The sequence below is a fragment of the Pteropus medius genome, unplaced genomic scaffold (assembly GCF_902729225.1).
Source record: "Pteropus medius unplaced genomic scaffold, Ma_sr-lr_union100, whole genome shotgun sequence".
NCBI classification, from domain to species: Eukaryota; Metazoa; Chordata; class Mammalia; order Chiroptera; family Pteropodidae; genus Pteropus; species Pteropus medius.
In genome coordinates, this window is record NW_024350574.1 from 1,358 (window position 1) to 21,297 (window position 19,940).

The window sequence follows — 19,940 nt, forward strand, 5'->3', positions numbered from 1 at the left end:
TCAAATCTGCTTTAAACTTGAAGTATATTTCCATAATAATTTATTCTATTATGTCTTGGGAAGACACTTAAATCAAACTTCAAACTATAGGTTTAATTGCAACTATAAACTCACTACCTATTATTTCCTTTTCCCTCCATACACAGTTTGTTCAAAAGTGTGCTACCACGAAAACTGCCGTCTGATTAGAATGCACGAGTTACAGCTCTCCTGTTCTCTTCTCAAAAATCCCCAGCCTTTCTCTTGCTTTCCCTCTCATGGAACTGTCATATGCATACAAACTACATAAATACACATTTAGCTATGGCACAGTGTTTAGTTAGGGTAATGCTCCACAGGAGATAAATCAATGTTCTGTGCATGAATCTAAGACATAATCTTTTTTAATTTTTCTTTTTCGATTAGAGTTGACATGCAATATTATTACTTACTCTAGGAATACGAATGGCTGGAGCCTATGAATGAAACTTAAATACAGACACACACGCACACACAATGTTTTTTCACTTCATATTAATTCCATTCATATCAGGCAGTCAATACTGCTTGGCTATTTCCACTACAATTAATTAGTTGCAGACATATAGTATAATATTAGACATTTAAATAATTTACAAAGTGAACTCCTCAGTGGTCTAGTACCAACCTCATACTATTTGTGGTTACTATAATATTATCAACTATATTTCCTATGCTATACTTTAGAACTCCATGACTACTCTGTAACTACCAATCTGTACCTCCTAATCCCATTATTGTTTTTACCCAGCTTCCAAACCCTATCTGGCAACCTCCAAAATGTTCTCTGTATCCAGGAGTCTGTTTTCATTTTTGTTTGTTTATTTTGTGATTTAGATTCCACATGACACATATTCTTTGCAATGGATTTTCTGCTCATAGAAATCTCCTATCGATTGCAAATAAAAATCAATTACATTGAATATTAAAGCAAAGTGAGTGAAAAGGTACAAAATTATAATTAGAAAATCACTGAGTTGTAGGGATGTAATGTACACCATGGTGACTATAGTTAACCTACCATATTGCATTTTCAAAGTTTATAAAAGAGAAGATTGTAAAACTCAACATGAGAGGAAAAAATTATTAGTATGGATAGGGATGGAGGATAGTTAGACTTACCGTGGTGATCATGTCACAATATATACAAATACTGAATCATTATCTTTTACACCTGAAATTTATATAATGTTATATGTCAATTATACCTCAGTTACAAAAGAAAAAAAAAAGAAAAGGAAATTTAAGCGTAATGAACATGGAGGTAGACGGGGACTTTTAGCAGAACTGTGGAGGAGGCTGAGTGGGGTCAGGCTTGCTAAAGAAACAGCCATACTTGTCATTTGTTGAGGAATGTCCCTCACAATGCTTCCCTTGATCTTGTTGCTGAGGTCGCACCTGATTGAAGAAGTAACGTACACGTCATCTGGGATGCGGCATAGCGGTCATTATGACCTATCACAAACAGGTCATCTGCGGGACCTTTCCATACCCACAATACTCTGCGTAGGTGACTTAGGCCCGATGGATGTTCGTGAAAGTATCGGTGATGTCTGAGCATCTGTGGGCCATGCTCTCAGCCCACAGGTTCACAGTGGGTACCTGGCCCTAGAGGCCTGTGGTAGAACGGCCAGGCTGTTCTCAGAGGTGCTCGCTCTTTCCCTGCGTAGCCTGCCGGCTTCTTATGCACCAGCTGGCAACTGTTGGCTGCATGCTTTCTACTTTTCCTGTCCTGAGCATTTAATGAAACCATAGATGAAAACAAGATCTTTTACTAGTAAACACTAATACTATATTTCTTCCACTAAATGCTTTAATTTGTGGTAAAACAGAAATAGAAAATGTTTTGGGATATGAATCCAGTTCTTCTGAGATTTGGGGTTTTAGACACTTCATAATTTGAACACTTCATAATGTAACAGCTGAACTCTGTTACATTTAATTATTATCATGTACAAGGTCCATAAATGTTTTCAAATTTGGGAGCTATTATAACTAATGATTTTGCTAATTTTTAATGAATATAGGCTTCTTATATAAATTTTTTTTTATTTTGTAAACTCATCATTTTTTATAAATATATTTTAATTATTATGTTTTCTTGCTGATTGTTCAGTGCATTTGTGCGAAAATGTTCCAAATATTTCTTTTTTGCATTCTTTAAGTCAAAGGAAATTTAAATTGTAAAAGCGAAGGGACCTCTAATGTTTATATTGACTAGGGTTTTATCATTCTTTTCTTTCTTTAGACATGACAATATTTATTAAACGCTCGCTTACAAGCGAACTTCCTTTTCTTTTGCTATACTCTCTATTGCTTTTTGTCTTCCATTGTTTTGTCTTTTGTTTCACTTGGATGTTTAATGTTTCCACACTCCCTAAATATACAGATATCAATCAATGTGTTGCTTTTTTTCAGTGGCTTTGAGTGATTTATTTATTAAAATTTTGAAGGAAGTTTGAAATATATGCTTTTAGGTTGTGTTTTAGTTAATACTTTCATCAGTGGGACCAAACAGAGAATAACCACAAAACCAGTGACTGCCACTCAGTTAAAAAAATAAACCCACAAGATGGAAGGAGGGAAAGAATCAATATTTAAGAGACACATAGATCCAGATAAATAACTAAAAATATAATGGTATTAATAGATGGAGTCCTGCATTAAATATTTTCATATGTGGTAGTGTGCAGGAAAGGGTTAACTCAATTGGCCATGGCTGCCCAAATTCTACATTTTCCAATGTTCAGGATTAAACCTCGACTGGCACATGAGAGAAAACCTCTGAAACCTTGGCATACCCTGCCTGATAAGGGCATCATTGTATCCTGGGGGCCAGACCAAACATGTTATGCTAATGATGTGATTCATGGTGAATGCCTGTTTTTGTATACATGGGACTTTGGGCAAGGTTGTTCGTTTGAACTCTGGGATTTGGAGACAAAATAACTATGGACAGTTCTGTTGTGTCTCCATGTCTGTGTACTAACTCCCAATAAAACCCTCCACACCAAATCTGCGATAGGCATTTCCAGTTGACGACACTTCACACAAGTTATCAGATCACACTGCTGGGGCGTTAAGTGCTGTCTGCATGATTGATGTTGCAATGCAACTAAATTTTGGATTAAATTTTGATTTTATATTTAGCAATTCAGACAAGCTATGTTACTAATTCTCATAATTTGTCATTTCATACCTTTACATGTGTCTATTCCTTATATACATACATTTTTAATTTCATTTTGTTTTTATTTTTCTTTCTTTTGGTACCTGCTCCCTTCTATGGATTTTTACCAGCAATTGGCTACATTAGACATCATTGTCTTTTACATAATCATAAAGCGAATATCACTACCCTTCTTTGTATTACCTTTGACCAAGAGATGTGAATTTAAACTTAAATACTAATTGAAATGATGTTTTAGTTTACAGCATGCCACCCTAAACTTGCTGGATCTCATCTATCTCAGAAGCTAAGCTGGGTGGGGCCTGGTTAGTACTTGGATGGGAGACCACCCAGGAAGACCAGATGCTGTAGGTGTTAAAAAAAAATTACGTTTGAGCCTCCAAATGCAATATATCTTGTTTATACCCACCATCATTAACATAGAGGAAGGTAGAAAAAAATTTTGCAATGATAAATTTTTGGAACAAGAATTCAAGCAAATCAATCATAAAATTAACCATTAAATTGCTAAAGAAGACATAACATGAAATTGACTGTCCACTGTTTTGAAAGCATGTGCATGTCACCTTGTTAATCTATAAATTTGCAATGCTTATGCTATCACCTTTTGATACAAACTAACCTTTCAAAGGGAATGCCCAATGAGACTCATTAATGAAAACCTCTGGTGTAATTTTCAGGTTCAGTGCAAAGAAAATACAGAGCAAGTATTAATGAAGGGAAAAGTACCATAAGCAAAGATTATCCTGAAGACAACTGATGAATTTGTGATAAAGAGGAGAGGACTCCTTCCCAACACTTTTTACTCTAGTGTAATGAATCCCTTGATAACGGTAAATTCCTAGCTTTTGCATTAGGGATAATACAAGGTTCAGCATCAGAATATATCCTAATTATGTTATTTCTTATTGACTCTCAAGAGAAATCAATAGACCTTTAAATTACTTAATTCATCAACATATTTTTCCTTCTTTTAGTAAAAGAAATGATGAAATAAAGAAACTATACTACAGGCTTAATTTACAATTTATTACATGCATTTACCTTATTAATTTGAATAAACAGAGTAAAATAGTAGCATCTTGAACTTAATCCTCAGAAAAATGATATACAGAAAAATGTTTATAATCTACAATGTGAAGAATCATGAATCTCATCACTGCTAAAAATGATGTATTTAAAGACAAATTTACATTTTAAAAATAAAATTGTCTTTTTCATTCATTTACCTAAAAATATTTATTCAATGCCCACCATATGACAAGGACTATTCTACTAATCTGTCAATAATTGTAAAAGTTTCTGCTCTAAAAATTTTATTGGGTAATTTAAAAAGAAAAAAATATATAAACAAGTAACTAAAAATGAGAAATTCTGTTATTAATATGTCCTGTGAATGCAATAGGTTCTATTTTAATTAAGGGCTTCATTCTACCGTTGATGTTGTAGTTTTTAAAACACTTTTAAATTATAGAGTATGCAGTAATTTTATCTCAGAAAATTAAGATTTGTAGAAATTTTAATAGAAAAATGAGTATTCATATCAGGTAACTCAATGATTAACAAAGATATTTAGCTCATAATTATGCTTTTAAACTTCTTTTACATTGTGATTCTTTTTGGTAAGATCTGAGTCAGTGACCTGTGAAAATATAGAACTTATTCTACATTTCATAAACTGTAATGTCTATTAGATGAGTACCCACTTTATATGCAGTCAAAAGACTGTACTTATTGGAACACTAGAGTTTATCTCCTATGCCTCTTTTTGTGAAAGTCAATATCTGCATTACTTTGTAAGATAATCAGAAAATATATCAAAATAAAGAAGTAGTACAAAAGTTGTACAGATGTATAAAAGCTTTCAGAGACCTTATTAAATTAACGGATAAAATAAGTCCTTTGGATTAGCAAAACCAAATCATTTATGGCATTGAAGAATTACCTACCTGTAGCAAAGACACGACAGAATACAGGAGTCTCAAATTAACACATCTCTACCAAAAATATATTTCTCAGTCTTTCTCTGTGTTGAAAATAATTCTAATCACTTCAACATTTCAGCCCTCAAATTATTTAGTTTTCTATAATACGAACGGAACATATTACAAAGGAAATACCAAAAACAACAGTTCTCATCAAGACAATTTCCCCAGGTGGATTGGCAGCCTGCCTGAGCATTTTTAAATGTGCTACTGCTATAGTAGCCTATGCTGGTATCTGTTTTTCTTGCATTATCACTACAGGAATTATTGGTAGCAGGACAGTAATGTTTGTACTTTGAACATTATATCCTCATTAGGAAAATGATCCCATAAGATATTTCTCTAAGACAGAAAAAGTCAAAGAAGTTGTGGGGACTTCAATTAGTTGTTGTGTTGAGGAAGGTGAAGGGAAATCCCACATCATTTACTTGAGGTTAAGAATGAGGATTTGGGAGAAGTTTATAAACCAAAGATCTTCTATAGAGGAAACATAAGAATATATCCCTCATTCGTTCATGGAGATATGGGAAAACCATTATATATGTACGCAGGGAGTTTGCTTTCTGTTTTCCTAAAATTTCTGGTCTTTTATTTTACTTGAATATTTAATATTACTACATTCCCCAAATATACACATATTAATCAAAGTTTTGCTTTATTCAATGTTTTTTATGTAATTTATATATTAAAATTAATGAAATTGACGTACGCATTTTAAGTATGTTTTAGTCAATATTTTCATCCGTTACTAGATGAGGCCAAATAGAGAATAGCTCACAAAACCTGTGAATGTCACAGCATTATAAAAATAAGCCAACAAGATGGAATAAGTTAAAGAATCAATATTTAAGAATCACAGAAATCCAAAAATAATCAAAAAATCACGAATAGATGGAGTCCTCCATTTAGGCAGAAACAATGTGTACAGTGTGATATTACTATATCAAAGTAATTTTGGATTTAGTTTAAGTGTAAAATAACAGGCAATGTAATTTTCAAGGGTCTATAAAAAATGGGAAGACCTACATATTGTAAGCAATAATTTTAAAGGCTACTGCAAAGATAAAACGAAGTAGTAATCCCATTCATCTCCACACTGGTCAAATAGAATCAAAGAGAGTGTGTTAATTCATAACACATTTCAATGGTCAGAGATAAACATTATTATGTCAAGGAGGTAATGCCCAAGTGGCAGGAGTGTATAGGGAAAAATTAATTACAAAGTAGTTGAATTGATGTGAGAATATATAATCTGTGGAAGAGGGATGTACAAAGAGCTTTAGGGAAAACATATAGCTTGAAACTGATCAGAATAGTATTTCGGTTCAATTTCCTGACAAATGTTACCCACTTTGGAGAACAAAATTATGCAACATATTTACAAGCAATGTGCTCACTGACTTAAGTAAATCGATATTGAACTGTTAAAAAAGAAAATGTGGAGCTTTATAGAAACAATATTAAAACAAATAGCTGTATCAAAAATAAATGAAATGAGTGTCAAATAGTACGTTTCATCAGAAAGCAGAAATGTGGACACTTGTTGCTAAACTTACATATAATTTACTGCTTTGGCTGAGAAACTGGAATATATTGTTTCTGAGATTCTCTTATCATTTTGTTTTTAATCATGAAATTGTTGAATACATCTAGACATCACTACTGAGTCTGAGAAGAGATCTTGCAATATTTCAGTCATTTAAAAGAACTTATTGCTTCCAGATTTTTTCTAAAGAAAGAAGTGGTGAATATTGGCCAAGAAATTTTGAATTTTTGCCAACAGGACATCAATCAGATGAAGATTTATGTCAAAAACTCTGACTTTCTGACTCGGCCTCCAAACCTCAACCTCCCCAAATTGTACGATTATACTTACCATGTGTTGTAAAACAAATAAAATTAATAAAATAAAATTTACTAAATAATTATGTGTTGAGAGTGTGTCAGATTCATTAATACACTGGTAAGGGAAAAGTAAAAATAAAAAAAAGGTGCAGACTTGGAGAATGTGCAAATAGATGGTTTATTTAGCTGAAAAACAGAATAAGCAGCATAAAACATGTTAAGGAAGGGCGAGGTTTTATTTTACAAATCATAAAATCATCATGTCCAGATCATGGGTTACATTAGAAGACTGTGTCATTATAATCTGAAGTGCTAGATTTGGTAAGAGTTCATGAATAAGAACAAATGACACATTTAAAGAGCAAATGATAAAGATATATTTACAATCAATTGTAATGACTTAGCTTGTCTTCCAGTAGTTGTGCCGAATATTGACAGATAGCATGGGCTCACAGAATGGTGCCAGCAAAGGTCAGAAGCAGAGAGATAAGAAACAAGTTTTATTTTTTAAATGGGCCATTGCAAGTGACTTTTTTCATTGTTAACAAAAATACAAAATACTATTAACTTATTTCTTATTTTTGATTTTTCTATTTAAAAATGTATACATATTACATTTTCACCCCTGAAGATAAGGCTTGTATCTTCATATGAGACTCATATGAAGTAGCTCTTCACTATAGATCTGTTCAGATGAACATAATATATTTGATGTGAACCCAACTCCCCCCACACAAATATGTCATATTTTATGTATGATAAAATTCAGAAACTCCTTGACTTTATGTACAATTAAAGTGAGAATCAAAACAGAAGAGAATGTTTGAGCATAAAGTTTATGTAAATTCTGTGACCAATTCTTACAATATATACATGACTGCAACCCTGATCACAGCCACGTTCATCTCCCACTCAGGTCATTGCAATAACTTCCTATCTGGTCTCCCTGCTTTCGCTCTTGTTCACACTAAAGTATATTGTGTTCTTATTCATACTCCTTTCTAGACATTTCACTCCCTGCTAACAGTGTAAGAGAACACAACATACATAATTAGTGATTATGGAAGATTAAATGATATGGGTGTAAATTATTGAATCTCTAAAAAAGGCCAAGTGTTCTATGTAGAGGGATCTATTCTTGGAGATGGATGTTCACCAGAAAGTAAAGAAGACAAATACCAGGAAATCAAGGAGTTTCTGAAGGAAAAGTTGTCAAGTTATGGAAGAAATAATACAACATAATATAATAAAGGTCAAAATAGAAATTACATTGGGAGGATATGAGAGTATTACATTAGAAAGTTTTAACTTTGCATGCAAAAATAATAGGTCATCTTTAGGGATATACCAGTTTAGTCTAAAAGATAAACAGAAGTTTGGTAGACATAGTAAGCAGTCTGGAGGGTCCAAAGTTTTCTGTGCATTCTGAAGTATATAGTGCAGCATCTTATATAATTATATAACTAGAGAAACATTATTAGTTTTTTTCTTATGTAAATATCTGTACCTTAAATAAAAATTTTCTACTCATGGTACAAACTAAGAACCTTAACAAATAAACAATCTAGATGATGCAAGAACTCTAGATAATTTCCAATTTACATTCTTTGAGATTAAGGTACCCAAAAATCGAGAAACAACCCAAATTCCATACAACATAAATAAATGAACAAAATAAAGCTTGTTCAAGTCAGCACTGACAATAAATGACTTAAACATAGGTAGAACATAGGTAAAATCCTTACTGTGAGCAAAGACATCAGGATAAAGGAACACATTCCAATGGATTATAAATGATCTAGAGTTACAGAAATCTGATCTGTATTCCCTGGTGTTTGGGTAGAGAAAGGACGAATTAGGAATCTACATGAGAAAATGTTCAGATATTGTGAATGTTCTGTATCAACATTGTAGAGATGCTTTCATGAATGTATATATTTCTTAAATCTTATTGCATTTGACATCTCATTAAATCTAGTTGAATGTTTGTACTCTATTTTTTGTAAATTATGCTTCAGTAACATTGATAATTTAAAAATAAAAATTATGACATTGCATTAAAAACAATTGTCTAAAAAGCCAAATATAACACATAACCATGTACCATACATAATTGTTCTGTTATGTAAATATCTTGTTAAAACTTAAATATAAATGTAAGTATGTTACGGCATGCTGTAGCACACTGTTAGTGACCAAAACTGAGGACAGTGGCAGAGTCTGGCTTGATGTTCTCCAAATATGTTTCTGTGTCTTTGACACACAGTGAACAACATTCTCTAGCCCTCTAACGTCTTTGTTAGACATGTGATTACTTCCTACAAAGGCGTGCAGGTAGAAGTGATGTATCTCTTCTGTGCTGAGGCTCTTAAGAGCGCACTTCCTTTCTTGTTTTGCATGTGTCTGTAATTCTCAGGTCTCTGAATGCTAAAAATCTAAAAGGGGACCACAAAGTACAAACTAGGAAACCACAAAATACAAACTAGGGAACCGTGGGATTCTGGGGTGAGAGGAACCAGTGTTTCCTTATTTTTAAATTTAAAATTGTTCTGTGAAATGAATGTTAGATGCTTCTTGATTTTGTGCAGCCACTGATATAGCTGAGGAATTGTTTTAGTTTTACATATTTTTTTCAGTGGTGGTGATATTTAATTAAATAAGAAAATATCCAAACAGGGGATGAACATTCATTTTGTCCCAGTCTATAAGGAAGTGATGCACTTCCTGGAAACAAATCACATATACCGTTCTCATGATGGAAGCTCCTACGAATACCATATTAGTCATAATAAAGAGCACGGAGGGCCAATGTATGAGAGACATGCTGTAGTAAAGAGTAAGAGACTAAAAATAGAAGAAAAAAAGGAAATGTGTTTAGAATCAGACATTAGATACTCAAACAACATTGAAACAGGGAAAAACAAATATAGATACCAGTAGATTCATCATGTCTGATAATTTTACCTCCATACCTGATTCAAAGTAGCTGAAAAGGAATCAGGACTTTAGCGAACGGTTTGTGTGTTTTCTGTCTTAAATATTCTTGTTTAAAATGTTTTTTTTTTGCAGTAGTTTACATTTTGAATCAACTATAAACCTTCCCTGATGCCCGAGTAGGTGTCATAACATGACTATATCCATCTGATTGTTTTTCATCAATAGACACCACATGCTTTAATTTCCACAAAAGTTAATCTATCGACAGAGTTCAGCTTCTGAAAAGGGCTCTCACCACCCAATGTGTTGAATATTTATGCCATGTTCATTTGATACAACATGTGACACATTTTACTGAAATTGTGGATGTTCTAGACTTGGATCAATTATAGGAAGAAAAGTAAGGAAGGGAAATCCACACCAATTATTACGAGTCTGAAATACAATTCGTAGAATGCCTTCTACTTTTCTTGACAGTTAAGTGTTGTTTCTTCACCAAGGGACTCCCCAATTTAGGGATGCTTCATGCCAAGAAGGGGTGAAGAATAGGGCAAGCCACCTACAAAGAAAATGATTTTAAAAAATAAACCCTGGTGATAGCTAAAAAAAGCTGTGCTCAGAAATTTAATTGACACACAAGAGAAGATTCCCCCAGGTGAGCGTGGCTGCTTCCTATTTAAGAGCAGCCAATGTTTGACGCCAGCAAGAATGTCATAGAATTACAGTGGCTCCTCAAACACGACAGAAGAACTTAACAAGTTTACAGTTTAATAAACACATCCACTCACATACAAATCTATAAAGGTAAGCTGTAATTGTTTTGTAAGACTATTGTATTTAGAGATAGTTCTTAATTGCAGAATTGAGATACAAAAAATAAAACAGAAAAGCATGAAATCCAAGATTCCTTCTTGGAAAATAAGTTAACTGCTATGATAATTCACATAGTTCCTTACTTTCTTCATTATAAATTACTGAAAAAAGAGATCTAGGCCAAATGACAATAGTAAACAAGTTTATAGTCACTATTACTTATTTAAAGTAATTTTGAGAACCTATACTAAATAAAATAGGGAAATGTAAAAGACTATTTGTCTGAGTTTATTTACCAAAGTATTAATGAAAAAATATCAAGTGTTGGTGGTAACAGGTGAAGATGTGCGTAGCAGAGTGATGAGATAAAAATCATAATCTTTGTTGTATATTTTGGAAAGTTAAAAACCAAATATTAATAAAATGTTGTGGAAATAGTCAAGCAGTATTGACTGCCTGATATTAAATGGAATTAATATGAAGTGAAACAAAATTGTTTGTGAGGGTGTGTGTTTAAGTTTCATTCATAGGCTCCAAACATTTGCATACTCAGAGAAAATATAATCAGACTTAATCAAGGTTACACCTTAGGCAAAGTTACAAGGGGCAACAAGAGAAATGGAATTGTACTTAGTTCAGTGGAACTACGTGACACCAGAATCTTACCTAGGAAAGGAGGTAAATATAAAAAAAATTATTGGGATGAGTGTGTTCTTTTTATTGATTGAATTAAAAGTTAAATGACATTTATCATATACAGTGTGGGGTGTTAATAAGAAAAGTTATTGAGCAGTATGCTGGGATTAATGGTGTCCATATTTAACTTGAGTGCAGAGAGAGGTGCATAAAGTGGCATGATAATATTGAATATATTTATTGTCTCAGTAACAAAGGATTGCTCAAAGAAAATTGATTCTCATTAAACTATAAATGAAATGACTTAAAACACATTTTACATAAAACTTAAACAAAAGCTTTAGGGAAACACTTTAAATTGAAAGAGGTGTAATAAATCAATCAATTCAGAAAGAAACTGGTGAATGCAGACAAATGCAATAGCAAAAGCCTGTACCATTATCTCACTCTTTATAATATCTAATTATGAAGTAATTAGAAATTACTTCTGAACGGTAAACTCTAATTAAGAATGTACACTACTCATTTCTCTGGTATTATTACCTCAAAGAATAAAAACATATATTCAGTTCTATTTCTTTGATTGATCTCAAGTGCAAAGCAGTTTCTTTCTGAGGTTTTAAAATTTACTTTCATGAAACATAGCATCGTGAAGGTGGACATAAGTTTAGAGATTATAGAAATACATTCATGCATCCAGTGCTGTTAACAGAAGAGGAAAATGTAGTTCAAGAATATTAATGAATTAACCATCCTGAATTTACCATGTTTGCAGATGGAGTACCAATTAAAAACAGAAAAATCAAATATGACTACAATAACGGAATTTGTCCTTACGGGGTTTTCTGATATTCCCAATAGCCAATGGATTCTTTTTGGAATATTTTTGGTCATCTATCTGACTATCCTGATGTGCAATAGCATCATAATTGTGATAACATGCATTGACCCTGTCCTCCAGACACCCATGTATTTCTTTCTCAACAATTTTTCTTTTTTAGAAAATTGTTATGTAACAGTCACCATCCCAAGAATGCTCATGGATCTTTTGACCCAGAAAGGGTTAACTGCTATGATAACTCACATAGTTCCTCACTTTCTTCATTATAAATTACTGACAAAAAGAGATCTAGGTCAAATGACAATAGTAAACAATTTATAATCACCATTATTCATTTAAATTAATTTCGAGAACCTGTACTAAATAAAATAGGGAAATGTAAAAGACTATTTGTCTGAGTTTATTTACCAAAGTTTTAATGAAAAAAATATCAGGTGTTGGTGCTAATAGGTGAGGACGTGTGTAGCAAAGTGATGAGATACAAAACATAATCTTTGTTGTATATTTTGGAAAGTTAAAAACCAAATATTAATAAAATGTTGTGGAAATAGTCAAGCAGTATTGACTGCCTGATATTAAATGGAATTAATATGAAGTGAAACAAAATTGTTTGTGAGGGTGTGTATTTAAGTTTCATTCATAGGCTCCAATCATTTGCATACTCAGAGAAAATATAATCGGACTTAATCAAAGTTACAATTTAGGCAAAGTTACAAGGGGAACAAGAGAAATGGAATTGTACTTAGTTCAATGGAACTACATGACACTAGAATCTTACCTAGGAAAGGAGGTAAATGTAAAAAAGTATTGGGATGAGTGGGATATTTTTATTGATTGAATTAAAAGTTAAATGATAATTATCATATACCATATCATATACAGTATGCTGAGATTAATGGTGTCCATATTAATGTGAATGAGGAGAGAAGTACACAGAGTGGCATGGTAATATCGCATATATTTATTTCCGCAGTAACAAAGGATTTTAAGACATTCCATTTATAGTTTAATGATAATCAAAGAAAATTGATTCTTTTTAAACTATAAATGGAATGTCTTAAAAAGCATTTTATATAAAACTTAAAAGTTTTAGGAAAATACTTTAAATTGAAAGAGGTTGAATAAATCAATCAATTCAGAAAGAAACTGTTGAATCCAGACAAATACAATAGTAAAAGCCTGTACCATATTTCTACTCTATGGGGGTGAAATAATTAGAAATGACTTCTGCACGGTAAGCTCTAAATAAGAATGTACACTACTCATTTCTCTGGTATTATTAACTCAAAGAATAAAAACATATATTCAGTTCTATTTCTTCAACTGATCTCAAGTGGAAATCAGTTTCTTTCTGAGGTTTCAAAATTCACTTTCAAGAAAGATACCAATGTGAAGGTGGACATAAGTTTAGAGATTATAGAAATACATTCATGCATCCAAAGCACTTAACAGAAGAGGAATATGTAGTTCAAGAACATTAATGAATTAATCATCCTGAATTTATCATATTTGCAGACGGAGAACCAATTAAAAGCAGAAAAATCAAATATGACTACAATAACAGAATTTGTTCTTTTGGGGTTTTCTGATATTCCCAATGGCCAATGGATTCTTTTTGGGATATTTTTGGTCATCTACCTGACTGTCCTGATGTGCAATAGCATCATAATTTTGATAACAAGAATTGACCCTGGCCTCCAGACACCCATGTATTTCTTTCTTAACAATTTTTCTTTTTTAGAAATCTGTTATGTAACAGCCACTGTCCCAAGAATGCTCATGGATCTTTTGACCCAGAAAGGAAACATTTCTTTGGTTGCTTGTGCCACACAAATGTGCTTTGTCCTTATGTTTGGAGCCTCAGAGTGTCTCCTCCTGACAGTAATGGCCTATGACCGCTATGTGGCTATTTGTAACCCCCTGCACTACCCGCTGGTCATGAACCACAAGGTCTGTGTCCAGCTGGCCATTGCCTCCTGGGTCATTGGAGTTCCAGTAGGAATTGGACATATATGTCAGATTTTTTCTCTGCCCTTTTGTGGTTCTAACAGAATTAATCATTTCTTCTGTGACCTCCCGCCAGTTCTCAAGCTTGCTTGTGGGGACACATTTCCTAAGGAGATCGCAGTTTATATAGCTGCAGTGTTGGTTCTCATGGTTCCATTTCTATTAATAGTTGTTTCCTATGGCAAAATTATTGCCAACATTGTCAAAATATCATCAGCCAGCGGGAGGGGGAAAGCCTTCTCCACCTGTTCTTCTCACCTGATCGTTGTAGTCTTATTCTATGGAACGGCTACTATCACTTACCTGCAACCAAAATCAGATCATTCTGAAGGGACTGGAAAAGTGATTTCTCTTTTCTACACCATTTTTATTCCCACACTGAATCCCATTATATACACTCTGAGGAACAAAGACATCATGATGGCACTGAGAAAACTAAGTAAGTTATTACGATGACGCAATGACTTGAAATTACTGAAAATGACATACTTGTACATTTGGCATGTAGCTGCCAAAGGAAACAATCTAGTTTTATGTCTGATTCTAAATAATGATCATTAACGTCATCATAGTAATCTCACATTATGTTAAGGGATCTTAGTTTTATAGGGTTAGGTGAAGGGATTCCTTGTAATAAGAGCACAGATTATCTCCATTGTAACAATCTAATTTGAACATCCCTGGTTCCTATCACTATGAACTAGTGAGTTAAGAAATTGCCTGAGCAATACAGTGATGGTTAATCAAGTGCGTTATATAACCAGGGATTAGAATCATGATCTGCAATATATTTTCTTTAACCTTCCCATTCCTTCAGATTTCTTTTCTAAACTCCTCTGTATTCTGATTTGACTTAGCCAATGCAAAAACCATCAGCAGCTGAGATGGTGAAAACAGGGTAATTTTAGTATTTCTTTTACATTTTTCCTTGTTTTTATTTTGTCACTGTCCATGATGTTTTAAGACCACAAATCCCCTCCTCTATAATCCCTAAACTCACTGTTCTTTGATAACTTCATTCCTTCACATTGTAGTTTGCTTTGGGAATATCAATTTCCTTTTAGAAGTTTCTGGGATTTTCACTTTAACTCTCCATATCAATGTGTATTGTGTTGATGATGGCCTCTAAATATATGTAAATCTAGGACTTGCAGATGTGGTCTTATTTGAGAGGCAAAACGGCCTTTGCAGACATATTAAAGGAATGAGATCATTCATTGTTAATGTGGGTACTAAATAGTATGACAAGTGCTCTTATAATACAGAAAAGAACAAGTAGTTTAGAAAACAGTTACAGAGGCACAGAGAAGAACATGTGAAGATGCAGGCAGAGATTGGAGTGATGCACACAAGAATCAAGGAACGTCAAGAGCCACCAAAACCTGGAAGAAGCAACGAATGATTCACTTCGGAGGGAGTGAGACCTGGCCAGCACAGTGATTTTGGACTATACTTTCTAGAACTGAAAGAGAATAAATTTTTATTGTTTTAGGCCACTCAATTTCTAGTAATTGATTACAGTAGACCAAAGAAGGCAATACATCATTTAAAAAGTCTTTTCATTAAAGTCCTTTTATTTGAATCATGGAAATAAATTCTTATCTTTTTGGGGGGCAGTAATATGGCATTTTTTATCTTTTGAATGTAGAATCAAAATACTTCCCTTTTTTAGTTTAAAAGAACTGTGTCAGCGTAACTTCATGTAGTATAAAATTATTTGCCCCAAAATAAGTTTTACATATATTTGTTCAAAACTTTTTTTTAAACTTATTTTTTTCTAGAGCAAAGGATAACTTGATGCAAAAAAAGGCACTCTTGGTGAAATGTATTAAGACATTGGAGAACATCTACACCATACAACACTACAGGGCTTCTCAAGACAATTAGATCTGCTTCATTTAAGTCATTATAAATTTCCTGATGTGTGAGAAAGAACGTATATGTATGTTAAATCATAACTGCATTTTTATAAAACAAAAAGAATAGCAGTCTATAATTTCTAATAATATGTTGCATGTGCATGTCTTTAGTGGGTGCTTGTTTATAGCACAATATCTGGGAGTATGTGGATTAGAAGAAAATCCTGACATCCTCGCCTTCATCTTTCATCTTTGTCCTGAATTCTTAAGATCTCCAATTCTTAAGGTTTTTTTCCCCAAGGTTTTTTTATTTAGTCAAAAACTAGTTTTACTGTTTTTAAGAGTAAAATATTAAAAAATAGCCTATAATTCCACTGCCTAGATAGCCCTTGTTAATTTTAATTTTAATTTTAAAATAATTTTAGACTTAAAAATAATTAGTAAAAATAGTACAGAGTTCCGTATTTCCTTCACTCAGATTCCCCTAATTTTAAAAACTAACATCACCATAAGACACTTACCAAACCAGGAAATTGTCATTGCTTCAATAATAATAACTGAGCTCCAGATCTTATTCAGATTTCACTAGTTTTTCCCCTAATGTCCTTTTTCTATTCCTGCATCCTACATCACATGCATTAGTGTGTCTCAGCTTTCAAAGTCGTTTCCTCAGTCCATCCTTGTTTTTCATGATTTTGACACGTTGGATGAGTACTGATTAGTTATTTGCTAGAATGTCTCTAAATTTGGGTTTGTCTAGTAATCTCTGATTGAAGGTTATATATTTTAAGCCTATTACAGAATAGCACAAAAGCAATGCTTGACCTCCTGAAGACCTCATATCAGGAGAGACATAATAGGAACATAGATTATAACTTGGAACGATAAATAATCACTTGACTAAGGCCATGTCTGTTGACCTTCTCCACTGTAAAGTCACTCTTTTTCTCTTTGTAATTCATAAATATATTGGGAGTGATACTTTGAGACTATGCTAATGTGCTATTTCTTCTCGATGTTTGCCCACTGAATTTAGCATCCATGTATGGGATCATCCTTGCGACAATTATTACTGTGGTGTTGCCTAGTGGTGATTTGGTGTTTCCTTCATTCCTTCTACATGTATTAATTGGAATTCTTCTCTAAAAAAGACTGTCATTTCTCCCTCATTTAGTTATTGGATTATTTATATCAGGATGAACACCTATATTTATTTTTTGGGTCATAACCCAATATTATCATTACTTATTTGTTGCTCAAATTTTCCACTTTAGTCATAGAGGGTTTTATTAGGTTGACTTTTGTTTCGTTTTGACATAACTTCTTATTTATTTATTTATTTTTTTATAACTTCTTGACTGTCTGATACTATAAGCTGCTCTGGGTTCATCCTGTATTTCCTTGCCCCAGCCCTATATTAGTTATTTATCCTCCAAGGAGCCCATATTTCTTTTATTGAGAATGAGATTTAGAAACCAAGATCTAGGCTCTAAATATATTCATTGCTATTGAGGTGTCATTGTTCTTGGCCTTCTAAAGGTATTCTAATCATCATTCCAAGGAGAGTGGATTCCCCCCAAACCACTAAGCAATGCTCAGGACACAAATTGAGTGTTCTACAATTCAGTTCAATTTCTACAGCATCTACCTGGTGATGATGCCAGATCCCACAGGTTAAGGACTCAGGCTCACAAGACTCACCCCTCCCATACAAACTTCAGACACCGTTCACACACCCAAGTTTCTCGCCTATGCCTCTGACCAGACGGCTATTGATCAAAGGTTCCAAACACCGTCCTCTTCAGTTCGATTAATTTTCTAGAGTGTTTCACAGAATTCAGAGAAACATTTTAGTTACCAGATTACGGATTTATTGTAAAAGGACTCAGGAACAGCCACGATAGAAGAGATGTCTAGGAAAAAAAATAGCCAGCTTCCATGTTCCCTTCAAGAGTACTCCCCACAAGTCTCCGTGTGTTTACAAAGACCCACCAAGTGCCCTTGAGGACTCGTGGTATTCTCAATCTGGAGCTTTAGAAGGCAAGGGCGCCCCTCAGTGTTTACAAGAACTTTCTGAAAGAAACCATGCATAGGTTGGTCCCAAGGGACATAAACCCTGTCTTTGCATAAATGAGGTGGGAAAACTATGTAGTGGATAGGTGTACAGTTTCTGAAGTCAAAAGAGCTGTGTCTTGTAGGTAAATGTCTTCCTGACTCTGAGCTACAATTTCCTCATTTGTAAGAAAGAATTAGTTATATGTATAATTTATTTATATGCATGTGTATATAATTTATATACATATATGTATATATATATAAAATACATCATTTACACGATTGAAAAAATTTCTAGGCTCAAGATGGAGCCGCTCATGCTAGAGGTACCAATCAGCTTTCATGTCCTGGTAAGTGCTCCACTGAACTAGGAACTCAGTTGATCCAGTCAGTCAGCCATCAAACACCAACCCTACTCTGGACCATCTCATCCCAAACCAGGGTCACTATATAGTTCCAATCAGATATTTTATATTTTTCTCTTCCTTGCTTTTATTTTTTATCTCATAAAAGCTTTTTGCTTTCCCCCACTCCATTTTGCAGTTCTCCAAAAGGAAAGAATTCACTTCATGAAGTGTCAGTTTTTTATGATTTACTTATTATATATTTATTTATTTTTCGCACTTATTACAAAAAGAATGCAATATGTAAAACGAAAATACTTTATTCTCTTTTTGTAATCAAAATATAATTGACACATATCTCAGATGTCTAACATGAGTTGACGTTTCTACATATTGTGAAATGATTGACAGGATAAGGCTACGTAACCTCCATCACTACACATAGTTACAAAAATTTCTTTTCTTATGAAGAAGATTTTGAAGATCTACTCTGTTAACAACTTTCAGATATGCAATAAATTATTATAAACTGGAGACGCTGTGGTGTAATTGCTTCCCTGTGACTTATTTATTTTATACTGTTGGCTTGTACACTTTGCCCACCTTCACCCATTTTGCCCATCCGCCACCCCCTGCCTCTGGCAATCATCGGACTATTCTCTGTATTAGAAGAACATATTGACTTCCTCACAGTGGTAGCATTTAAAATATTTTCTGTTTTATATACTATATTTTATATGTAGTTTGGATATATTTTAAAGAGAATATGATATGTAAATCACAAGGCATAACTTTTATTTGGTAAATTTAAAACTACGTAGCAAAGAAAATTTTTGCATTTCATCCTTGCTAATTGTTTCTAGATGTCTTAAGAAATATTTAGCATCCAGCAGAGAAATTTGAGAATCTGCCAAAAGATCTTTGATTCCTTGAAAGAAACAATAGATTTTTATAAACAAAAATATATATATAACAGAGTCTTTTCTTTAAAAATAACTAAAAGGGCTGTAACGATAGATAAAGAGATGGACAAATTTAAGATTGTAAACATGGACATAGTAAAAATTAATGACTGCCAGTGAGCACTGAATGATAACTGAAAGAATCCTCAAATCAAGGAAGTAAAAAGTAAATTAGTTTGTTATATACAATGGAGTATTTTTCAGCCATAAAAATGTGAAATTTTACCATTTTTGAGGACATGGATGGACATCGAGAATATCAAGCTAAGCAAAATTAGTCAGATGGAAAAATCGAGAACCATATGATTTCACTCATGAGGGATGTAAAACTGAAAACAGGAAACAAATAAACAATAAACAACAAATAAATAAACAAAAAGACAACAAACAAAGCAACAAAAACTGATAGAAACAGACAACAGTTCAGTGGTACTGGAGGAAAAGAGGT

General features: G+C 33.2%; 1 protein-coding gene across 1 annotated transcript; it reads left to right on the plus strand.

Moving 5' to 3' along the window:
* The first annotated feature begins 1,371 nt into the window (after positions 1–1,371).
* On the plus strand, positions 1,372–14,728 carry LOC120584371 (olfactory receptor 10AG1-like). Its single transcript, XM_039840047.1, has 2 exons — positions 1,372–1,524; positions 13,733–14,728. The coding sequence occupies exons 1-2, from the start codon at positions 1,372–1,374 to the stop codon at positions 14,726–14,728; spliced, it is 1,149 nt and encodes a 382-aa protein (XP_039695981.1).
* Positions 14,729–19,940: the final 5,212 nt, after the last annotated feature.